We start from the raw sequence: 17,005 nt of genomic DNA, 5'->3' as shown, positions 1-17,005 counted from the left end.
GACTGGGCTAGGATTGTTTCAGACAGGGTGGTAAGCAAGGCTGACCCCAGGTAGGCTGGCTGAGTCACCTGGCTGCAGCTACTGCAGACCTGCTGGTGGATGGGATTAGCCCCTAGTAATCTGGCTGAGAAGCCTGCCCATGCCCATCCTGGCTGGGGCTGCCTGCCACATGTGGCAGGAGGAGTATCTGCTAGGACAGGGCGAGCACTGCTAGCAAACTAGTTAGAGATTGTCAGGGTTGGCTACCACCAGCATCAGGCCAGCTAGACTTAAGGAGAGGAAGGAAAATGTTGGCTGCCAAAACTTCTATTCCCAGAGAAAGCTCCTACAGACCCCTGCCTGTCTGACACATGCCCTAAAAGTCCATAAATCCTCATATATAACTCAGGTGCTTTTCATACTACTGCCTCTCTAATGAGTCTCAGAGTGATTTATATAACATGCTGGCCCTTTAAAAGCAGTCTCAGTTTACTATCATCCTCCCACTCTTCTGGAGCCTCACCGATTTTCAAAGCCAGATGTTATAGGAGCTTATCTTCCCCCCAAGGCTGATCCCCAAGACAGGGGGTGCCTGATGTGGGGCTTGATCCCCCTCACTCCTCAGGAAGGACCCTCTATACCTGTGATATCCCTTCTTCTTATGAATCGCCACACCTGGGGTTTGGTTCTTGACAATGTCTCTGCCCCTTCTGCCTCTCCTACCCTTAATCAATGAGGCTTTTTTTAGGTCTTAAGCTGTGGAAGAACTGTTATTCTAGTCCTAAGGTTGTTATCAGAGGGAGTGGCATTAGATGTAGTTGTAGCTTCGGTGTGTCCATGGGAGGAAGTGAGCTCAGGATCCTCCTACTCTGCCATTTTCCCAAGCTCTTCCTTTGATAAAGGATTACCTCAGTAAATTTAAACCTAGTATTGGAGTAGGTACTGTATTTAATAGACACCTGTGTGAAGACAATTCTGGAGGGCTTTGGTTCTATACATGGTCCAGTAAGCTAGCTGGGAATGAGTAAAGATGAAGATGTTGGTAAATCAGCTTTCCAAAGAAAACAGACATCACCAACTTATATTACAAAGGAAAACAAACTTTTGGGCAGCCTTGGTGGCTCAGCAGTTTAGCGCCGACTTCAGCCCAGGGCCTGATCCTGGAGACCCAGGATCGAGTCCCACATCAGGCTCCCTGCATGGAGCCTGCTTCTCCCCCTCTGCCTGTGTCTCTGCCTCGCTCTCTCTGTCTCTCATGAATAAATAAAATCTTAAAAAAAAAAAAAAAAAAAAAAAAAACAAAGGAAAACAAACTTTTAAATGCACATCAACTTTTTTAAACTGCTCTTGAGATCAAATTACAAAATAGGTGACTTCCATAGTATATTTTGGGGGCACTAAGAAGTGACATAGGTTCTCTTTTTAGGATTTAGCTTTGGGTATGAGTAATTTTGAGGTAAAATCTCTTACCTCAGTAACATGAATACTAACATTACCTTGAGATTTTTCCTCTTCCTTATCTTTCATCTTTTCCCATGGCATACAAATGATTTAAAAAGGTTATTTTTCAAACAAGATCCATGTTCAGGATTACACTGATTAAGCATTTATGTGCCAAACTGTACTAAGCATTTTATATACGTCATCTCATCTTTAGAATTACATGTGAGGTGTGTAATGTCTTATGTCTCACATGTGAGAAAACTGAAGCCCGTCAAAGTCCATTTACTTGATTGTGGTCTCACAAGTGCAGTGCAGAATTGGCATTTGAACCCAGCTCTACCCAAGTCTTATGCATTTTTAACTCCAGATATGCCCTTCTACTTAAATAGAAAACATTTGAAAGGAAATGTTAACCTCTCATGTAAGGAGGGTATCCCAGCAGTTGATACAGAAAGTTACACAATGTGTTTAACCCCCTGCACATACCAATATAGTTTTATTTGTTTGATTTTAGTTTACTAGGATATTAAACTTGTGCTTAACCAGACCTTATATAAGAAAAAATTTCTCTCCTGGGGATGCAAAATCTAGCCTACAACTAATACAGTAAAAATGATTTTCTCAACAGCTGCTAAACATGTCCAGGGAACTGAGTGACTTAAAGAAAAATCTGAAGGAGGCCACTGCAGCCATTGCAGCTGACCCTCTTTATATAGAGGGTGCGTGGTCTGAGCCGACCTTCACATCCACCGAAGCAGCCATCCAGTCCATGCTAGAGTGCCTGAAGAACAATGAACTTGGAAAGGCTTTACGGCAAATCAGGGAATGCAGGTAACTATTTCTTTTAGAAATGGTTAAAGGAAATATATACCTGACAGTTACTTTGTCATGGTTGGGAACTGAATCACTACAGAAGGAACATCTAGATATTTTATACACGTCCTTCTCAGATCTTTACCATACCATGCCAGAAATATCCCATTTCAGAACTTATATGTTTAAAGTATAGGTGTTATTTCTGATGTTTTGTCATCCCTAAAATGTTGAAACACTTTAAAATAAGTTGGGGTATGCTTTGAAAACTATCATTTGAATGTATCCTTTTCTCCCTACAGTTTGATAGTATATTCACATTCATTGGAACCAGAATGCTATAGCAAATACAATTTTTATGATTTTCAAATTCTAGTCTGATATTTAGAAGCTTTAGATATTTTCATCAAAACCAATAACATTCTACTATCGGCTATGATGATATTTGCAAGCCTCTGAATATACTAAAAGCCGCTGAGTTGTAGGCTTCAGATGAATTAACATATGTGAGTTATATCTCAAAGCTAGTTTTTTTAAGTAATATTCTTATACTACAGAGGCTCATAACCTTTCAACCATGTGACCAATAATGCCTCTATAATCTATGCTATTTTTTGACTGCAGAAGTTTGTGGCCCAATGACATCTTTGGAAGCAGTTCTGATGATGAGGTCCAGACACTACTGAATATTTATTTCCGCCATCAAACTCTGGGACAAACGGGTACTTACGCGTTGGTGGGGTCCAACCAGAGCCTGACCGAAATCTGCACTAAGCTGATGGAGCTGAACATGGAGATCCGGGACATGATTCGCAGGGCCCAGAGTTACCGGGTCCTCACAGCTTTTCTTCCAGACTCCAGTGTTTCTGGCACTAGTCTCTGACAGGAGCCTCCCAGCCCCCGTGGGTTCCAAACTGGGGGTGCTGTCATGCTGGGGTGACGTCATTCTGTGTCTTTTCAGCCTTCAGAAGGCTTGGTCAGACTGTTCTCCCTCTTGTTACCTGTAGGTTTTCTAAACAGGATGACAGAACTTCCAACGTGTAGCAATACTCTAAAAACCAAGGTAGCATAGAACATTCTGGGACAGACTCCATCCGTTATGCTGTGTGGCACAAAGGTGTTACCATTTTACTGAGCAGATGCAACTCACTACTGAAGAAAGTGACTTCCATTGCATACCAAAGCCGACTACACTGAATTACCTTCCTTTCTAGAAACAATTTTAGATTGGCAAAAGTGCAATGTTTTCTTCACAAAAAAAAAAAAAAAAAAAAAAAAAAAAAATTTATATCCTAAAACTTGTACATTCTTTTATTTTTCCTTTTTTTTTTTCCTTTTTCCTTTTTTTGGTGGGCTAAGGAAGGGGCAGGCAGAATGAAGCTGGCCACTGAAAACTGTAAGACGGTCAAAAGCTGACAGCCTGTTTATGTGAAAAGGGAGTTGTAAGTGGACAATTTAATATACACTGTAATTTGAATACAATTACTGTATCTAAAAGGAGCTGCTATGAAGTACCTTTCTTATGTTGCTAGGCTACTGTTTCCGAAAGCCCTGAATCTCTTTGCAGGAGTCTGTGATTAGGACCCTAGCACCAAATATGGTCCAGATAGACCTTTTTGTAAGGGTCTTGGCTGCTTTTTACTAGAAGGTTGCTTATATGAGCATATTTATACTACAAAGGATGAGTGTTAATTTTAATCAACTTTGCCATTTTGTAGAAAAAAGTTAAAGAAATTCACATTATAAAATCCAAGTCTTTTCACCTGTCATGCATGCATATTTTAATATCCATTTGGATAGCCAGAAGTAGAATCATAAAGATAAACTATGAGTTGTTACTTTGTTACTTAAGAAATATCATATTTTATTTGTAACATATATGAAAAAGGCCATTCTTAAGTTTGCTCCTTAAAACTAATGCTGTCAAGTGTTAGCTGTGTGCATGTAAACCAGTTGCACATCAGAAACATATTCAAAGTTGATCTATGTAACTTATTCACTCTGTAAATACATTTAAAGTTTTTGTGATGTAATCTTGGTTGATATTCAGAACTTCCTTTAGACTAAAAAAAAAAGACAAAAATACATATCGACTATGGATTTTATTTCTGGCTTAGAAGATCTTTGCCTTGGACAGTTACAGTTTTGCATGTGCGTTGCCACAGTGATAACCCCAAGGGGCACCATTCATATAAATTCTATAATTGGCACTTGCTGGGGATGAGCAGTAAGCACAGGGACTCTGAAGCAGGAACTAGCTGTTACCTCTTTGGAAGTGGACGCTAAGCTAAGACTGACCTTCAACGAGCTCTCTCTGTAATCAACCAAAGAGAGAAATCTTAAGAGTGAAAACTCTAATTGTCAACACCTATCATTAGATTATCATCTTTAAAATTATGAAATAGACACTATATGGAAAAATAGGAGTTTTAATTCTGTCACCAATGCTCCATCTATCTTCACCCCACATGAAAAACAGGACACAGACACACATGACGATCTGTTACTGTCTTCCTACTCATATTTACCTAGACTAACAAATATAACTTGCTTTTCTAACATATAAAAACTAAATCTTAAGTAGTAATTTTCTGGAAATAGCCTGTAAAATGGAGTATGAACCAGGATTTTTTATGTTACCAAAGACAACTATTAACTAATTGTAATAACTTTGCTGGGGGCGGGGGTAGTTCAAGATAGCAGCATAGGAAGATGCTGAGCTCACCTCCTCCAATGGACACAAAAATCTACAATTACATTCAGAGTAATTCCCACAGAAGGGAACATAGAAACTGGATGAACAGAGCCTTCACAAAAGGAAAAAGCACTGAGATAGGTAGAAGAGGCAGAGATATGGTCTCACTAAAGAAAACACACCTGGCACAGGGTTCCATGGTCAGGAGAGTTCTCAAAGGTATTAACTTTTCCCTGAGAAGCAAGGTATTTGAGATCAGTTTCAGGAACCCTAACCCGTACATCCTGCACAGTAGACGTAAGTCCCCAAAACACATGACTATGAAAACCAAAAGGGAGTATATCCAAAAAAATTATAGAACTTCAGGGAAAGGAAAACCCATTATTAAAAAAGGCTCATGTATTCAACCCAGAAACCACTGTACAAATATCAGATTGAAAAGTACACACACGGGATCCCTGGGTGGCGCAGCGGTTTGGCGCCTGCCTTTGGCCCAGGGCGCAATCCTGGAGACCCGGGATCAGATCCCACGTCGGGCTCCCAGTGCATGGAGCCTGCTTCTCCCTCTGCCTGTGTCTCTGTCTCTCTCTGTCTCTCTCTCTCTCTCTCTGTGACTATCATAAATTAAAAAAAAGAAAAGTACACACACCACAGGAAAAGGAGACCCACTTAATAATTTTGGAGTACCTGCCAGAGTCAGGAGACAGCTGGGGCTCTCCAAAGAGACAGAAACACTGGCAACAGCCATTTTTATTCACTCAATTCTGCCACACTGATCCCAGCACTGGCAAGTACTATTCTGGAATCCTCCTAGATTCCTAATACCAGGGAACATGTCCCACTGAGATCCCTGTACAACCCTGCATCTCAGCAAGCCCTTACACCCAGCCAGGCTAGGCACAGCCTAATCCCATTAGCATACCCTACATCAGTTGCTGCCAGATGCACAGCCAGCTGGGACGGGGGCCACTCTTGTATAGCACTCACCCACAGCAGTCTAGCATCACTGCAATAGGGGAATGTACCAGCCCACAGAGTGAACAGCCCTGGAGCACCTGAGTTAAATGGGCAGGTGATTGCATTTCCAGGCCCCATAGGATCTCCTACATAAGGCCAGTCCTTCAAGACTAGTATACCTAGATGAACTACCTAATATATAGAAGCAGAGTTAGGCAAAATGAAGAGACAGAGAAATTGGTTCCAAATGAAAGAAAAATTAAAAAGGAAAAAGACCAAAAAAAAAAAAAAAAAAGGCATTCAGGAAAAGAACTGAATGAGAAGGATGAGCAGTCTACCTGATAGAGTTCAAAGTAATGGTCAATAAATATGCTTACTGAATTTAGGAGAAGAATGGATAAACACAGAACTTAAAGGGAAAATATAAGAAGGTACTAATCAGATCTGAAGGCTACAATAACAAATGAAAAATACACTGAGGGAGCAAACAGATTAGATGATAGAGAAGAATGGATTAGCAATCTGGAAGACATGGTAGTGGAAAGGACTCAAACTAATCAGCAAACAAAAGATTTTTTTTGGAAATAGGGATAGTTTAACATACCTCTGGGATAATATCAAGCATACTAAGATTCATACTATAAAGGTCTCATGAGGAGAAGAGAAAAAGGAGCAGAAAACTTATTTGAAGATATGATAGCTGAAAAATACCATAAAAAGGAAACAGACATGCAGACCCAAGAAGCATACAGTATCCCAAACAAGAGAAGTCCAAAGACAATGATAATACAAATGTTAAAAATTAAACATAAGAAAATTTTGAAAGCAAGAAAAATAAATTAGTTACATATAAAGGAACCACCATAAGACTATCAGCTTATTTTTCAGAAGAAACAAACCTTGAAGGCCAGAAGTAACAGATATGAATTATTCAAAGTGCTAAGAGGAAAAATAAGCTTAGAAAAAATGATACTCTAACCAACAAGGTTATTATTCGTAATTGAAAGGGAAATCAAGAGTTGATCATACAAATAGAGGAACCTCACAAAGAACAACAGGAAAAACATATACATGGTACTGATGGAAATCCCCCAACCTGAGATACAACAAAACAAAACAAAAAAGCAGCAGTTTAAAGGGTAACTGGACTATAAGTGAAGGAAACTTATTTATAACCCCTAGAGCTTCTGCCTGACAGTGGGAAAACTACTGCAACTCTCTCTGTGGTCCTGGATGCTGGTGAGAATCACTATTTATGTTCCCCCTCCACCTGATAGCAAGGACAGAAGCAGGGCCCAAATGCTCTAGCCAGTTGGCCACCTCCACAAGCCTCAGACTCTTAGCCCACAACAGTTCCAGCCATCATCCCAAGGTGGCCACCTGCCATAACATACTCAAGTTTTAACCATCCCACCACAGCTGCCTTTGAGTGGCACACACCCTAATACCCCTGACCTATGCCTACTATAGTTCCAGCCATCTCACCAAGATAGCCTGGGCATGGAGCACCTCAAAGACATGCTGGTTTCTGCTCCACCAATCCCACCAGGATGCCCCTGCATACAAAGCCTCAGTGCATGCATGCCTCAGCTCTAGCCATCCTACCAGAGGATCTCTGGTGCAAAGTGCTCCAAAACCCTGACCTGCACTTCATGAAGCTCCAGCCAGCTGGTCAAAGCCACCAGATACATGTTATTGACACAGGGGATGTCCCTACACAAGGCTACTCCTTTAATATTGAGAGCAGTGGATGTTTTGCCTAATCCAAAGAAACAAAATGAGAAGAGGAATATACTCCAAATAAAGGAACAATACGAAACTTAAAAAGAACTAAACAAAATAGAGATTAGCTACCTGACAATTCAAAGTAATGGTCATAAAAATGTTCATCAGACTTAGAGAAGAGTGGGTAAATTCAGTGAGAACTTCAACAAAGAGATAGAAAATATAACAAGATACAGAGCTGAAGAACAAAATGAAAAGAAAAACACACTAGAGAGAATCAACAGTAGATTAAATGACCTAGAAAAACAGAGCAGTGATCTGAAAGAATACAGGAATACAACCCACCTGAGGAAAAAATTTTAAATGAGAAGATAGGGAAGTTGGGAAGGTACCAGAGTAGGAGGATCCTGAGCTCACTTCATCCCACAGCATACAAAGGCAACAACTATATCTATGCAATTAACTCAGATAATGACCTGAAAACTGGCATAAAAGATCTTCCACAGCTAAGTCATAGAGAGAAGACCACATCAAAAAGGATAGGAGGGGCAGTCACCTGGTTAAGAATCAAAATGCCAGAGTGATTAACCATGAATGGGAAGGGCATCATAATCACTGAGAAGCAAGGGGACCAGACCCCACCCACACTGTGCACTCCCAGCCTGGGATCCACACAAGAAAGATGAGTCCTCTGATGTCTGGGTTTGAAAATCAGCAGGGCTTATCTCCAGGAGCTATAAAAGTCAGTGGGGTTTAACTCCAAAAGAGCCTGAGGGTGAAAGGATACTGAGTCCCTGCCCTGGAAAAATCATCACTCTAAATAATTTGCCCTCAGACACAGAAGCAACAGCTTGAAAAATGCCTGGAGTATACATGTAGATATACTAATTTAGAAAGGGTGCATGAAAAGCAGGGATCTGCAGATATCTCTGGGAACAAAAGTACTGATGGGCACCATTTTTCTTGCCTTACCCCAGCCTAGAGAGCTGAACACTTGGTGGGAGCCAGTTCTAATCATCTTTATCTACCTTGCCAACACCACATGCCCTGCACCAACACATCACTGCAAACCTGAGTCACCCAAGCCACTGAGGTTGGAAGGTGCCCCTACAAAGTGGGTACTGTCCCTCTGCTCCTAGCAGCAGCCATGGCCAGACCAGATCAGCACCATGTCAAACTGAATCCTGCTCTAAGGAGATAAGGAAATAACTGCACAGTAGTGTGCCTGCAGTTCCTACAGCTGAGCCTCTTAGCTGGCTGTGCAGGGAGCAAGCCCTGCCCTTCAGCGTACCTAGCTATGACAGAAGCTACTTGCAGACAGCTAGTATGAGTGCTGGCCCCACCTACCAGTGAATCCAGATGGCTAAAGCCAGGCCTCTAAACAGGACAGGGAGTAAAGCCTACCCAGTGTCCCCACAGAAAGCAAAGTGGGTCATTGGAATTAGCTGAACTGAAGAGCAGCCCCTACCACTAGTGTGCCCACAGCATTCTTAGTCACAAAAGGAGGGCACATGTAGACCACACAGTGGATGGACAGCTCTGGAATGCCTAGTTCTGGTGACCAGGGGATATTATGCTATAGAGCATCACAAGATCTCTCCTATTCAAGTCCACTACATTCTAAATCAGAAATAATAGCTTACCTACCTAAGAGAAAAAAGTAAGGAAACAGAGGGATACATCTCCAGCAAAAGAACACCACAAACATCACAGAAAAAGAGCTAAATTAAACGGATATAAGCAATATACTTGCAAGAATTCAAAGTAAAGGTCATAAAGATACTACTCACTTGAAAGAAGAGCAGATGAATCCGTGAGAATTTCAACAAAGATCTAGAAAATATTAAAAAGAACCAATCAGAAGAATATAGTAACTAAAATGAAAAATATAGAAAAGGGAATCAACAGCAGATAAAAGGATACAAAAGAATGAATCAACAGCAATCTGGAAGGCAGGGTAATGGCAAACAACCAACTTGAACAGAAAAAGGAAGATCGATAATAAAAAATGATAATAGGTTAAGGCAACTCTGCATCATCAAGGGTAATAACATTCATATTATAGGGATCTGAGAGAGAGAAGCAGAAAAGCATTGAAGAAATAGCTGAAAACTTCCCTAATCTGGAATAAGAAAACAAATATCCAAGTCCAGGAAGCAGAGAAACTCTAACAATTATGATAAACCCAAGAAGGTCCAAACCAATACACAATAATTAAAATGGCAAAAAGTTATGATAGAGAATCTTAGAAGTAGGAAGAGGGAGAAAAAAAAAAAAAAACACAGTTACCTACAAGGGAAACCCCACAAGGCTCACAGCTCATTTTTCACCAGATACTTGGCAAGTCAGAAGGTAGTGGCATGATATATTCAAAGTACCGAAAGGAAAAGACCTACAACAATGAGTACCCTACTAGGCAAGCTTATCATTCAGAATTGAGGAGAGATGGAGTTTCCCAGATAAAAGTTAAAGTAGTTCACCACCACTCAACAAGCCCTTCAATATTGCAAATAATATCGAAGGGAATTCTTTAAGTAGAAAGAAAAGCCCATTTCTAGGGTAAGAAAATTATAAAAAAAAAAAGTCCTAGGTAAAAGCAAGTAATTTTTAAAGATAGATTAATTACTAATTGCTTATTAATAACATAAATAGATATTAAAACACAAAAGTAGTAAAATCAATTATATCTATAAAATTAATCAAGGATACACAAAATAAAAATATGTAAAATATGACATTATAGACATAAAAACTGGAGGGGAGACTAAAAATTTAGTGCTTTCAGAATGTATTCAAACTTAGCAACAACAAACTTAACATAGGCTGTTATACACATGCAATGTTATATATGAATCCAATGGTAACCCCAGATAAAAAACCTATAATACCTACACAAAAAATAAAGAAAAAGGATTCAAGAGTAACACTAAAAAGGGTCATCAAAATACAAAGGAAGTCAACAAGAGAGGAAAAGAGAGGAACTATGAAAAACACCAGAAAACAACAAAATGACAAAAAGTACATACTTACCCATAGCTACTTTAATTGTAAATGGACTAAATGCTTCAATCAAAAGACATAGAATGAATGAATGGATAAAAAGAAAACAAGACTTATTTACATGCTGTAAGAGATTCTCTACAGACCTGAAGACACATTCAGAGCAAAAATAAAGGGATGGAAAAGATATCCCATGCAAATGGAAGCAAGAACCAAAAGCCAAAGTAGTAACTTATACCAGACAAAATAAAGCTTAAAAACAAAGACTGTAGCATTAGCCAGGGAAGGGCATTACATAATGATAAAGGGATCAATCCAACAAGATTCTATAACAATTTTAAATATCTATGTACCCAGCAAAGGAGCACCTAAATACATAAACTAAATATTAAAAGGTGTAAAGGCAGAAATTGACAGTAATACAAAAACAGTGGGAGACTTTAATAGCATATTTACATCACTGGACAAATCATCCAGACAAAAAGTCAACAAGGAAATAGTGGCTTTGAACAACACATTAGACCAGATGAACCTAACAGATATATATAGAATGTTCCTTCCAAACAGAAGAATATGCATTTTTTTCCAAGTGGATGTGGTATATTTTCAAGGATAGATTACATGCAAAGCCACAGAAAAAGTCTCAATAAACTTAAGAAATTTCAGGATGCCTGGGTGGCTCAGTGGTTGAGTGTCTGCCTTTGGCTCAGGGTGTGATCCTGGAGTCCCAGGATCGAGTCTCACATCTGGCTCCCTGCATGGAGCCTGCTTCTCCCTCTGCCTATGCCTCTCTCTCAATCTCTGTTTCTCTCATGAATAAATAAAATCTAAAACAAAAAAAAATTTAAGAAATTTCAAATTTATATCAAGCATCTTTTCTGACTACAATATATGGGACTAGAAATGAATTACAAGGGGAAAAAACTAAAAAAAAAAAAACACTTGGAGGCTAAACAACGTGCCAATTTAAAAAATGGATCAATGAATAAATCAAAGAGGAAATAAAAAATACATGGAGACAAATGTGAATACAATTGTCCAAAATCTTTGGAATACAGCAAAAGCAGTTCTAAGAGGGAAGTTTATAGTGAACAGGCCTACCTCAAGCAACAAGAAAGTCTCAAGTAAATCTAACCTTACACTAAAGGAAACAAAAAAGAAGAACAAATACAGCATCAAATACATACCAACAAATACATACACTTTTTTAAAAAGAGAAAGAAAGAGAAAGAATGAATGAATTATAGTAGAAATAAATAAAGCCTAGAAAAAATAGAAAAGATCAATGAAACCAAGACCTGAGTCTTTATAAAAAAAATAAACAAAATTTATAAATCTTAGCTAGATGCATCAAGAAAGTAAGAGAACTGAAATAAATAAAATCAGAAATGAAGGAAGATAAAGAACACCACCACAAAAATACAAAAAAATAGAAGACAAACTATGAAAAATTATATGGAAACAAATTGAGCAAACTATAAAACATATTGATAAATTCCTAAAAAATATAACTTTCCATAACAGAATCAGGAAGAAATAGCAAATTTGAACAGACCACTTACTAGTAACAAAATTGAACTGGTAGTCAAAAAACTCCTAACAAACAGAAGTCCAGGACTGGATAGCTTCACAGGTGAATTCTATCAAACATTTAAAGAAAAGTGAATACCTATTCTTCTCAAACTATTCCAGAAAAAATAAAAGACAAAGGAAAACTTCCAAAGTCATTCCATGAGGATAGCATTACCCTGATATCAAAAAAAATACTATAGGCCAATATCCCTGATGAACATAGATGTAAAACTGCTAAATATATATATAATTAAACATATATAAGTATACACATATATACATTATATAATTATATAATTAACCTATATAATTATATAGAAAACTCCAAAGAGTCCACTAAATACTACTAGAATAAATGAATTCGGCAAAGTTGCAGAATACAAAGCTAATATGCAACTGTTACATTTATATACTAATAATGGAATAGCCTAAAGATAAATTAAGAAAACAATCCCATTTACAATTACACCAAAGAGAATAAATGCCTAGGGTTAACTGAACCAAGGAGATAAAATACCTATAGTCTAAAAACTATAAGACACGGATGAAAAAAACTGAAGATGACCCAAACAAATGGAAAAGAATATTGAAAATATTGAAAGAATATTGTTAAAATATGCATACTACCCAAAACATTCTATAAATACAATAATCCCTATCAAAATACCAATAGCATTTTTCACAAAACTGAACAAATAATACTAAAATTGATCTGGAACCACAAAAGACCTCAAATAGTCAAAGCTATCATGGTAAAGAACAAAGCTGTAGGTAGAAAAATCCCAGATTCCAAAATATACTATAAAGTTATAGTAACAAAACCAGTATGTTACTGACCCTCCCCCAAAAAGACACACAGATCAATAAAACAGAATAGAGAACCCAGATGTAAATCCACACTTAAATGATCAATAAATCTATGCCCAGGAGGCAAGAATATACAATGAGAAAAAGATACCCTCTTCAACAAATGATTTTGGGCAAACTGGACAGCTACATGTACAAGAATGAAATTGAACCACTTTCTTACACAAAAATACACTCAAAATTAAGTAAAGATCTAAATATGAGACCTGAAGTCATAAAACTCCCAGAAGAAAACATAAGCAGTAAGCACTTTGACATCAGCCTTAGCAACATTTTTCTAAATAGGTCTCCTCGGGCAAGGGAAACAAAAGCAAAAATAAACTAGTGAGACTAAATGAAAATAAAAAGCTCTTGCACAGTGAAGGAAATCATCAATAAAACAAAAAGACAGCCTAACTAAATAGGAGAAGATATTTGTAAATGATACATCAAAAAAAAGGGTTAATATCCAAAATACATAAAGAAATCATACAACTCATACCAAAAGAGAAAAAAAAAAACCAACACATAATCGTATTTGAAAATGGTCAGAGAACATGCATATACTGTTTTTCAAAGAAATACAGATGATCAACAGTCCAATGAAAAGATGCTAAACATCACTAATCATCAGGGAAATGCAAATCAAAAACCATAATGAGACATCATCTCACACCAGTCAGAATAGCAAATGGACTTAAGTACAAAGAATAAACTGATGATTGCCAGAGGAGAGGTGGGGGCAGAGATAGGTAAAATAGACAAAGGGGATTAAGAGGTACATACTTGTATTATAAAATAAATAAACCCTGGAGGTAAAAAAATACAATGTAGGAAATAATATCATAATAGTCAATAACATGATAATAACATTGTACAGTGGCAGATGGTGACCTATTTATCATGATCAGCAGAGAAATTATAGAAATGTTGAATCATTATAGTGTATACCTGAAATTAATGTAACATGATATGTCAACTATACTTTAGTAATAGAAATGTTGATGATATTGTTAATGTTCTATATCTCAATAGGAATTTGGGTTACATGGGTTATTTATGTAGGCATTTACTAAAATACAGTGAACATACACTAAAAATATGTGTGTGCATATGTGCAGTACATCACATCTAAATTGTATGTCAATAGAAAAATAACTGTAAACAAACTATTGACCTAATGATTTGCATACTGAAGTATTTAGGATGAATTGTTATTGTCCGCAATTTACTTTGAAATGTTTCAAAAAACTAAAATGGAATGAAGGATGGACAGGAGAATGGATACATGACTAGACTGAAAAATCTAGTAAAATGCTAAAGATAGAGTGTATGTGGTGGATATATGAGTGTTTACTGTATAAAGTACTGTCAATGTTTGAATATGTTCATTAAAAAACACTTTTAAAAAATGAGGATAGGCCTGTTATACAATATCAAGCTTATGAACTCTTGTTCTAGAGGGTCCTATTAGGAGAAGAAAGAAAGGGATAGAAATTTTATTTGAAGAAATAATAATTCAAAACCTCTCTACCCTGGGAAATCCAGGTGCAGGAAGCAGAGAGAGCCCAAACAAGATTAACCCAAGGAGATCTACCCAAGACAGATAGTAACTAAAATGTTCAAAAAGTAAACAAAATGAGACTCATGAAAGCAGAAACAAACAAACTAGTTACATACAAGGGAAACCCTATATGGCTATACACTGATTTTTCAACAGAAACTTTGCAGGCCAGAAACTAGCAGCATAATATATTCAAAGTGCTGGAAGGAAAAAACCTACAATCAATAATACTCTACCTGGTGAGTTTATCATTCAGAACTGAAGGAGAGATAAAGACAAACAAAAGTTAAAAGAAGTTCATTACCTTGCAAGAAATGTTAAAGGGACATCTTTAAGTAGAAAAGAAAAAGCCATGACTAAAAGCAAGAAAATTGTGAAAGGAAAAATCTTCACTAAGAAAAGCAATTATATGGTAAGAGTTGTATGTTAATCACTTTTAAAGCTGATATGGAGGTTATAAGACAGAAGAAGTGAAATCAGGGTTCTGGCCCAAGATAGTGATACAGAACACCCTGAGTTCATTTCCCTCCATAAACACATCAAATCTACACCTATATGTAAAGCAATTCTTCCTGAAAAAGACCTGAGGGCTGACTGAACAGCTTCTGCACAACAAAAGATAGAGAGACCACATACAGAATGAACAGCAAGAGAAATGGAGACATAGTAATGAAAAGAAACCCCACACAATACTGTGAATTGCAGTAGGGAGGGATAATAATGAGGGACCATGAGCAGATTCATCTAACCTGAGACACAGAAAAAAAAAGCCATGGTTTAAATGTACTACTTAAATATAGAAGAACCAGTTCTAGAACCCTCCTAAATGTCATGGAGAGCTGCTGGTCATCTGTCCTGGTCAGAGGGGCTGGCAAGTACCATGGTTTAAGCTCCCCCTACATTGTGCTAAATTGATAGCACAAATGGGAGAAGGGTCTGGGCAACATATCTGGTCTGCCTCCTCAGGGATTCCTAGGCCCCTAGCCCTCACCAGACCCAGCCATTCCACCAAGATGGCCTCAGCACAGCACACACCAGGACACCTCTGGTCAATATTCCCTATAGCTCCAATCATCCTGCCAAAGTGGCATAGGCACAAAGCACCCTGGAACATTCCAAGACTGCATCACTTGGGCTCCAGATGACTTGGTAACCCCAGTGCACAGTACTCCCAAATCTCCCAGCCCACACCTGTGTTGGCTCCAGACAACTCACCAGGGTAACCCATGCACAGGGAAGCCAAGGACCACTATCCAGACCCTACTTTGGCTCCAGCCACCCCACCAGTTTACCCCAGTATAGAGAGCCCCAGGACACTCTGTCCATCCCTTCAGCTCTAGCTGCCCTACCAGAGCACCCTCTGTATGGAGTGCCTTAGGACCCTCAGCATGAACTCTGCCTTGATATTAGCCATCTGTTGTGTGGAATGTCCAAGACACTCTGGCTTGAACCCACCTCAGCTTCAGCTGTCCTGCCAGGGCACTCTGTGCAAAGAGCCCCAGGACTGCCTAGTCTGCCCCAACTTCAGCTTAGGCCATCCCCACAGGGCAGCCCCAGCACAGAGTGTCCCAGGAACTCCAGGCAACACCAGTAACAACCCCAGCCAGCCAACCAAAATCGCCATCTCAGTCTACACAGAAGACAACCATATTACAAGACCACAGTTTTAGAGAAGTACCTGTTCCACCTAATTCATAGAAACAAAGAAAATCAAGCAAAATGAGACAGAAGAATATGCTCAAATCAAAGAACAAGACAAAACTTCAAAAAAAGAACTAAATGAGAAGGAGAAATTAATCTAGCTGATAAGAGTTCTAAGTCATGGTCACAAAGATGCTCACAAAACTAGGGAGAAGAGTGAAATAACTCAGAACTTCAAAGAGAAAATATAAACAAGAATCAATCAAAGTTGAAGACTACAATAACTGATGAAAATTACACTGGAGGGAATCAACAGATTTAAGAATGCAGAAAAATCAGTAACCTGAAAGACAGGGTAATGGGGAGCACCTCGGCTAAATAGCAAAAAGAAAAAAATATTTTAAAAAATGAGTATAGGCTAAAAAATTTCCTGAACAGCCTCAAATGAACATTCACCATTATAGGAGTCCCAGAAGAAGGGAAGGAGGAATAGACAGAAAACATGTTTGAAGGAATAATAGCCGAAAAATTCCCAAACTTGGGGAAAGAAACAGATATTCAGGCTCAGGAAGCATAGAGAGCTTGAAACAAGGTGAACCTAAGTAAATCCAAAACATCACACATACTAATTAAAATGCCAACAATTAAACTGAGACAGAGAATCTTAAAGGCAGCAAAAGCAACTAGTTACACAGGAGGAAAGTCCCATAAAGCTATGAGTTAATTTTTCAGCAGAAACTTGCAGGCCAGAAGAAAGTGACATGATAGAT

The 17,005-nt window shown here is 38.3% G+C and overlaps 2 protein-coding genes across 3 annotated transcripts in view; one reads left to right on the top strand and one right to left on the bottom strand.

Annotated features, from left to right (window-relative positions):
- The window catches only part of FRY (FRY microtubule binding protein), a 260,730-nt gene extending 256,390 nt beyond the window's left edge, over positions 1-4,340 (top strand). The window contains exons 60-61 of the mRNA XM_038573337.1: positions 2,051-2,253; positions 2,860-4,340. Coding sequence (XP_038429265.1) covers positions 2,051-2,253; positions 2,860-3,118 — 462 coding nt within the window. The 3' untranslated portion in view covers positions 3,119-4,340. The remainder of the gene's footprint in view (positions 1-2,050; positions 2,254-2,859) is intronic.
- ZAR1L (zygote arrest 1 like) overlaps positions 1-17,005 on the bottom strand; it is an 89,763-nt gene that overhangs the window by 49,268 nt on the left and 23,490 nt on the right. Inside the window, exons 4-5 of one of the 2 annotated variants that reach the window (XM_038573333.1) lie at positions 9,403-9,445; positions 4,341-4,549 (exon numbers count right to left, since the gene is read on the bottom strand). The exons of the other annotated variant lie outside the window; for it this stretch is intronic. Of the exons in view, the coding sequence (XP_038429261.1) occupies positions 4,536-4,549; positions 9,403-9,445 (57 nt within the window). The 3' untranslated portion in view covers positions 4,341-4,535. Of the gene's footprint in view, positions 1-4,340; positions 4,550-9,402; positions 9,446-17,005 lie in introns of those variants that run through there. 2 annotated transcript variants of the gene reach the window in all.

This window comes from Canis lupus, chromosome 25, assembly GCF_011100685.1.
Source record: "Canis lupus familiaris isolate Mischka breed German Shepherd chromosome 25, alternate assembly UU_Cfam_GSD_1.0, whole genome shotgun sequence".
Taxonomy (NCBI): Eukaryota; Metazoa; Chordata; class Mammalia; order Carnivora; family Canidae; genus Canis; species Canis lupus.
This window is presented reverse-complemented; position numbering and strand designations above follow the sequence as displayed.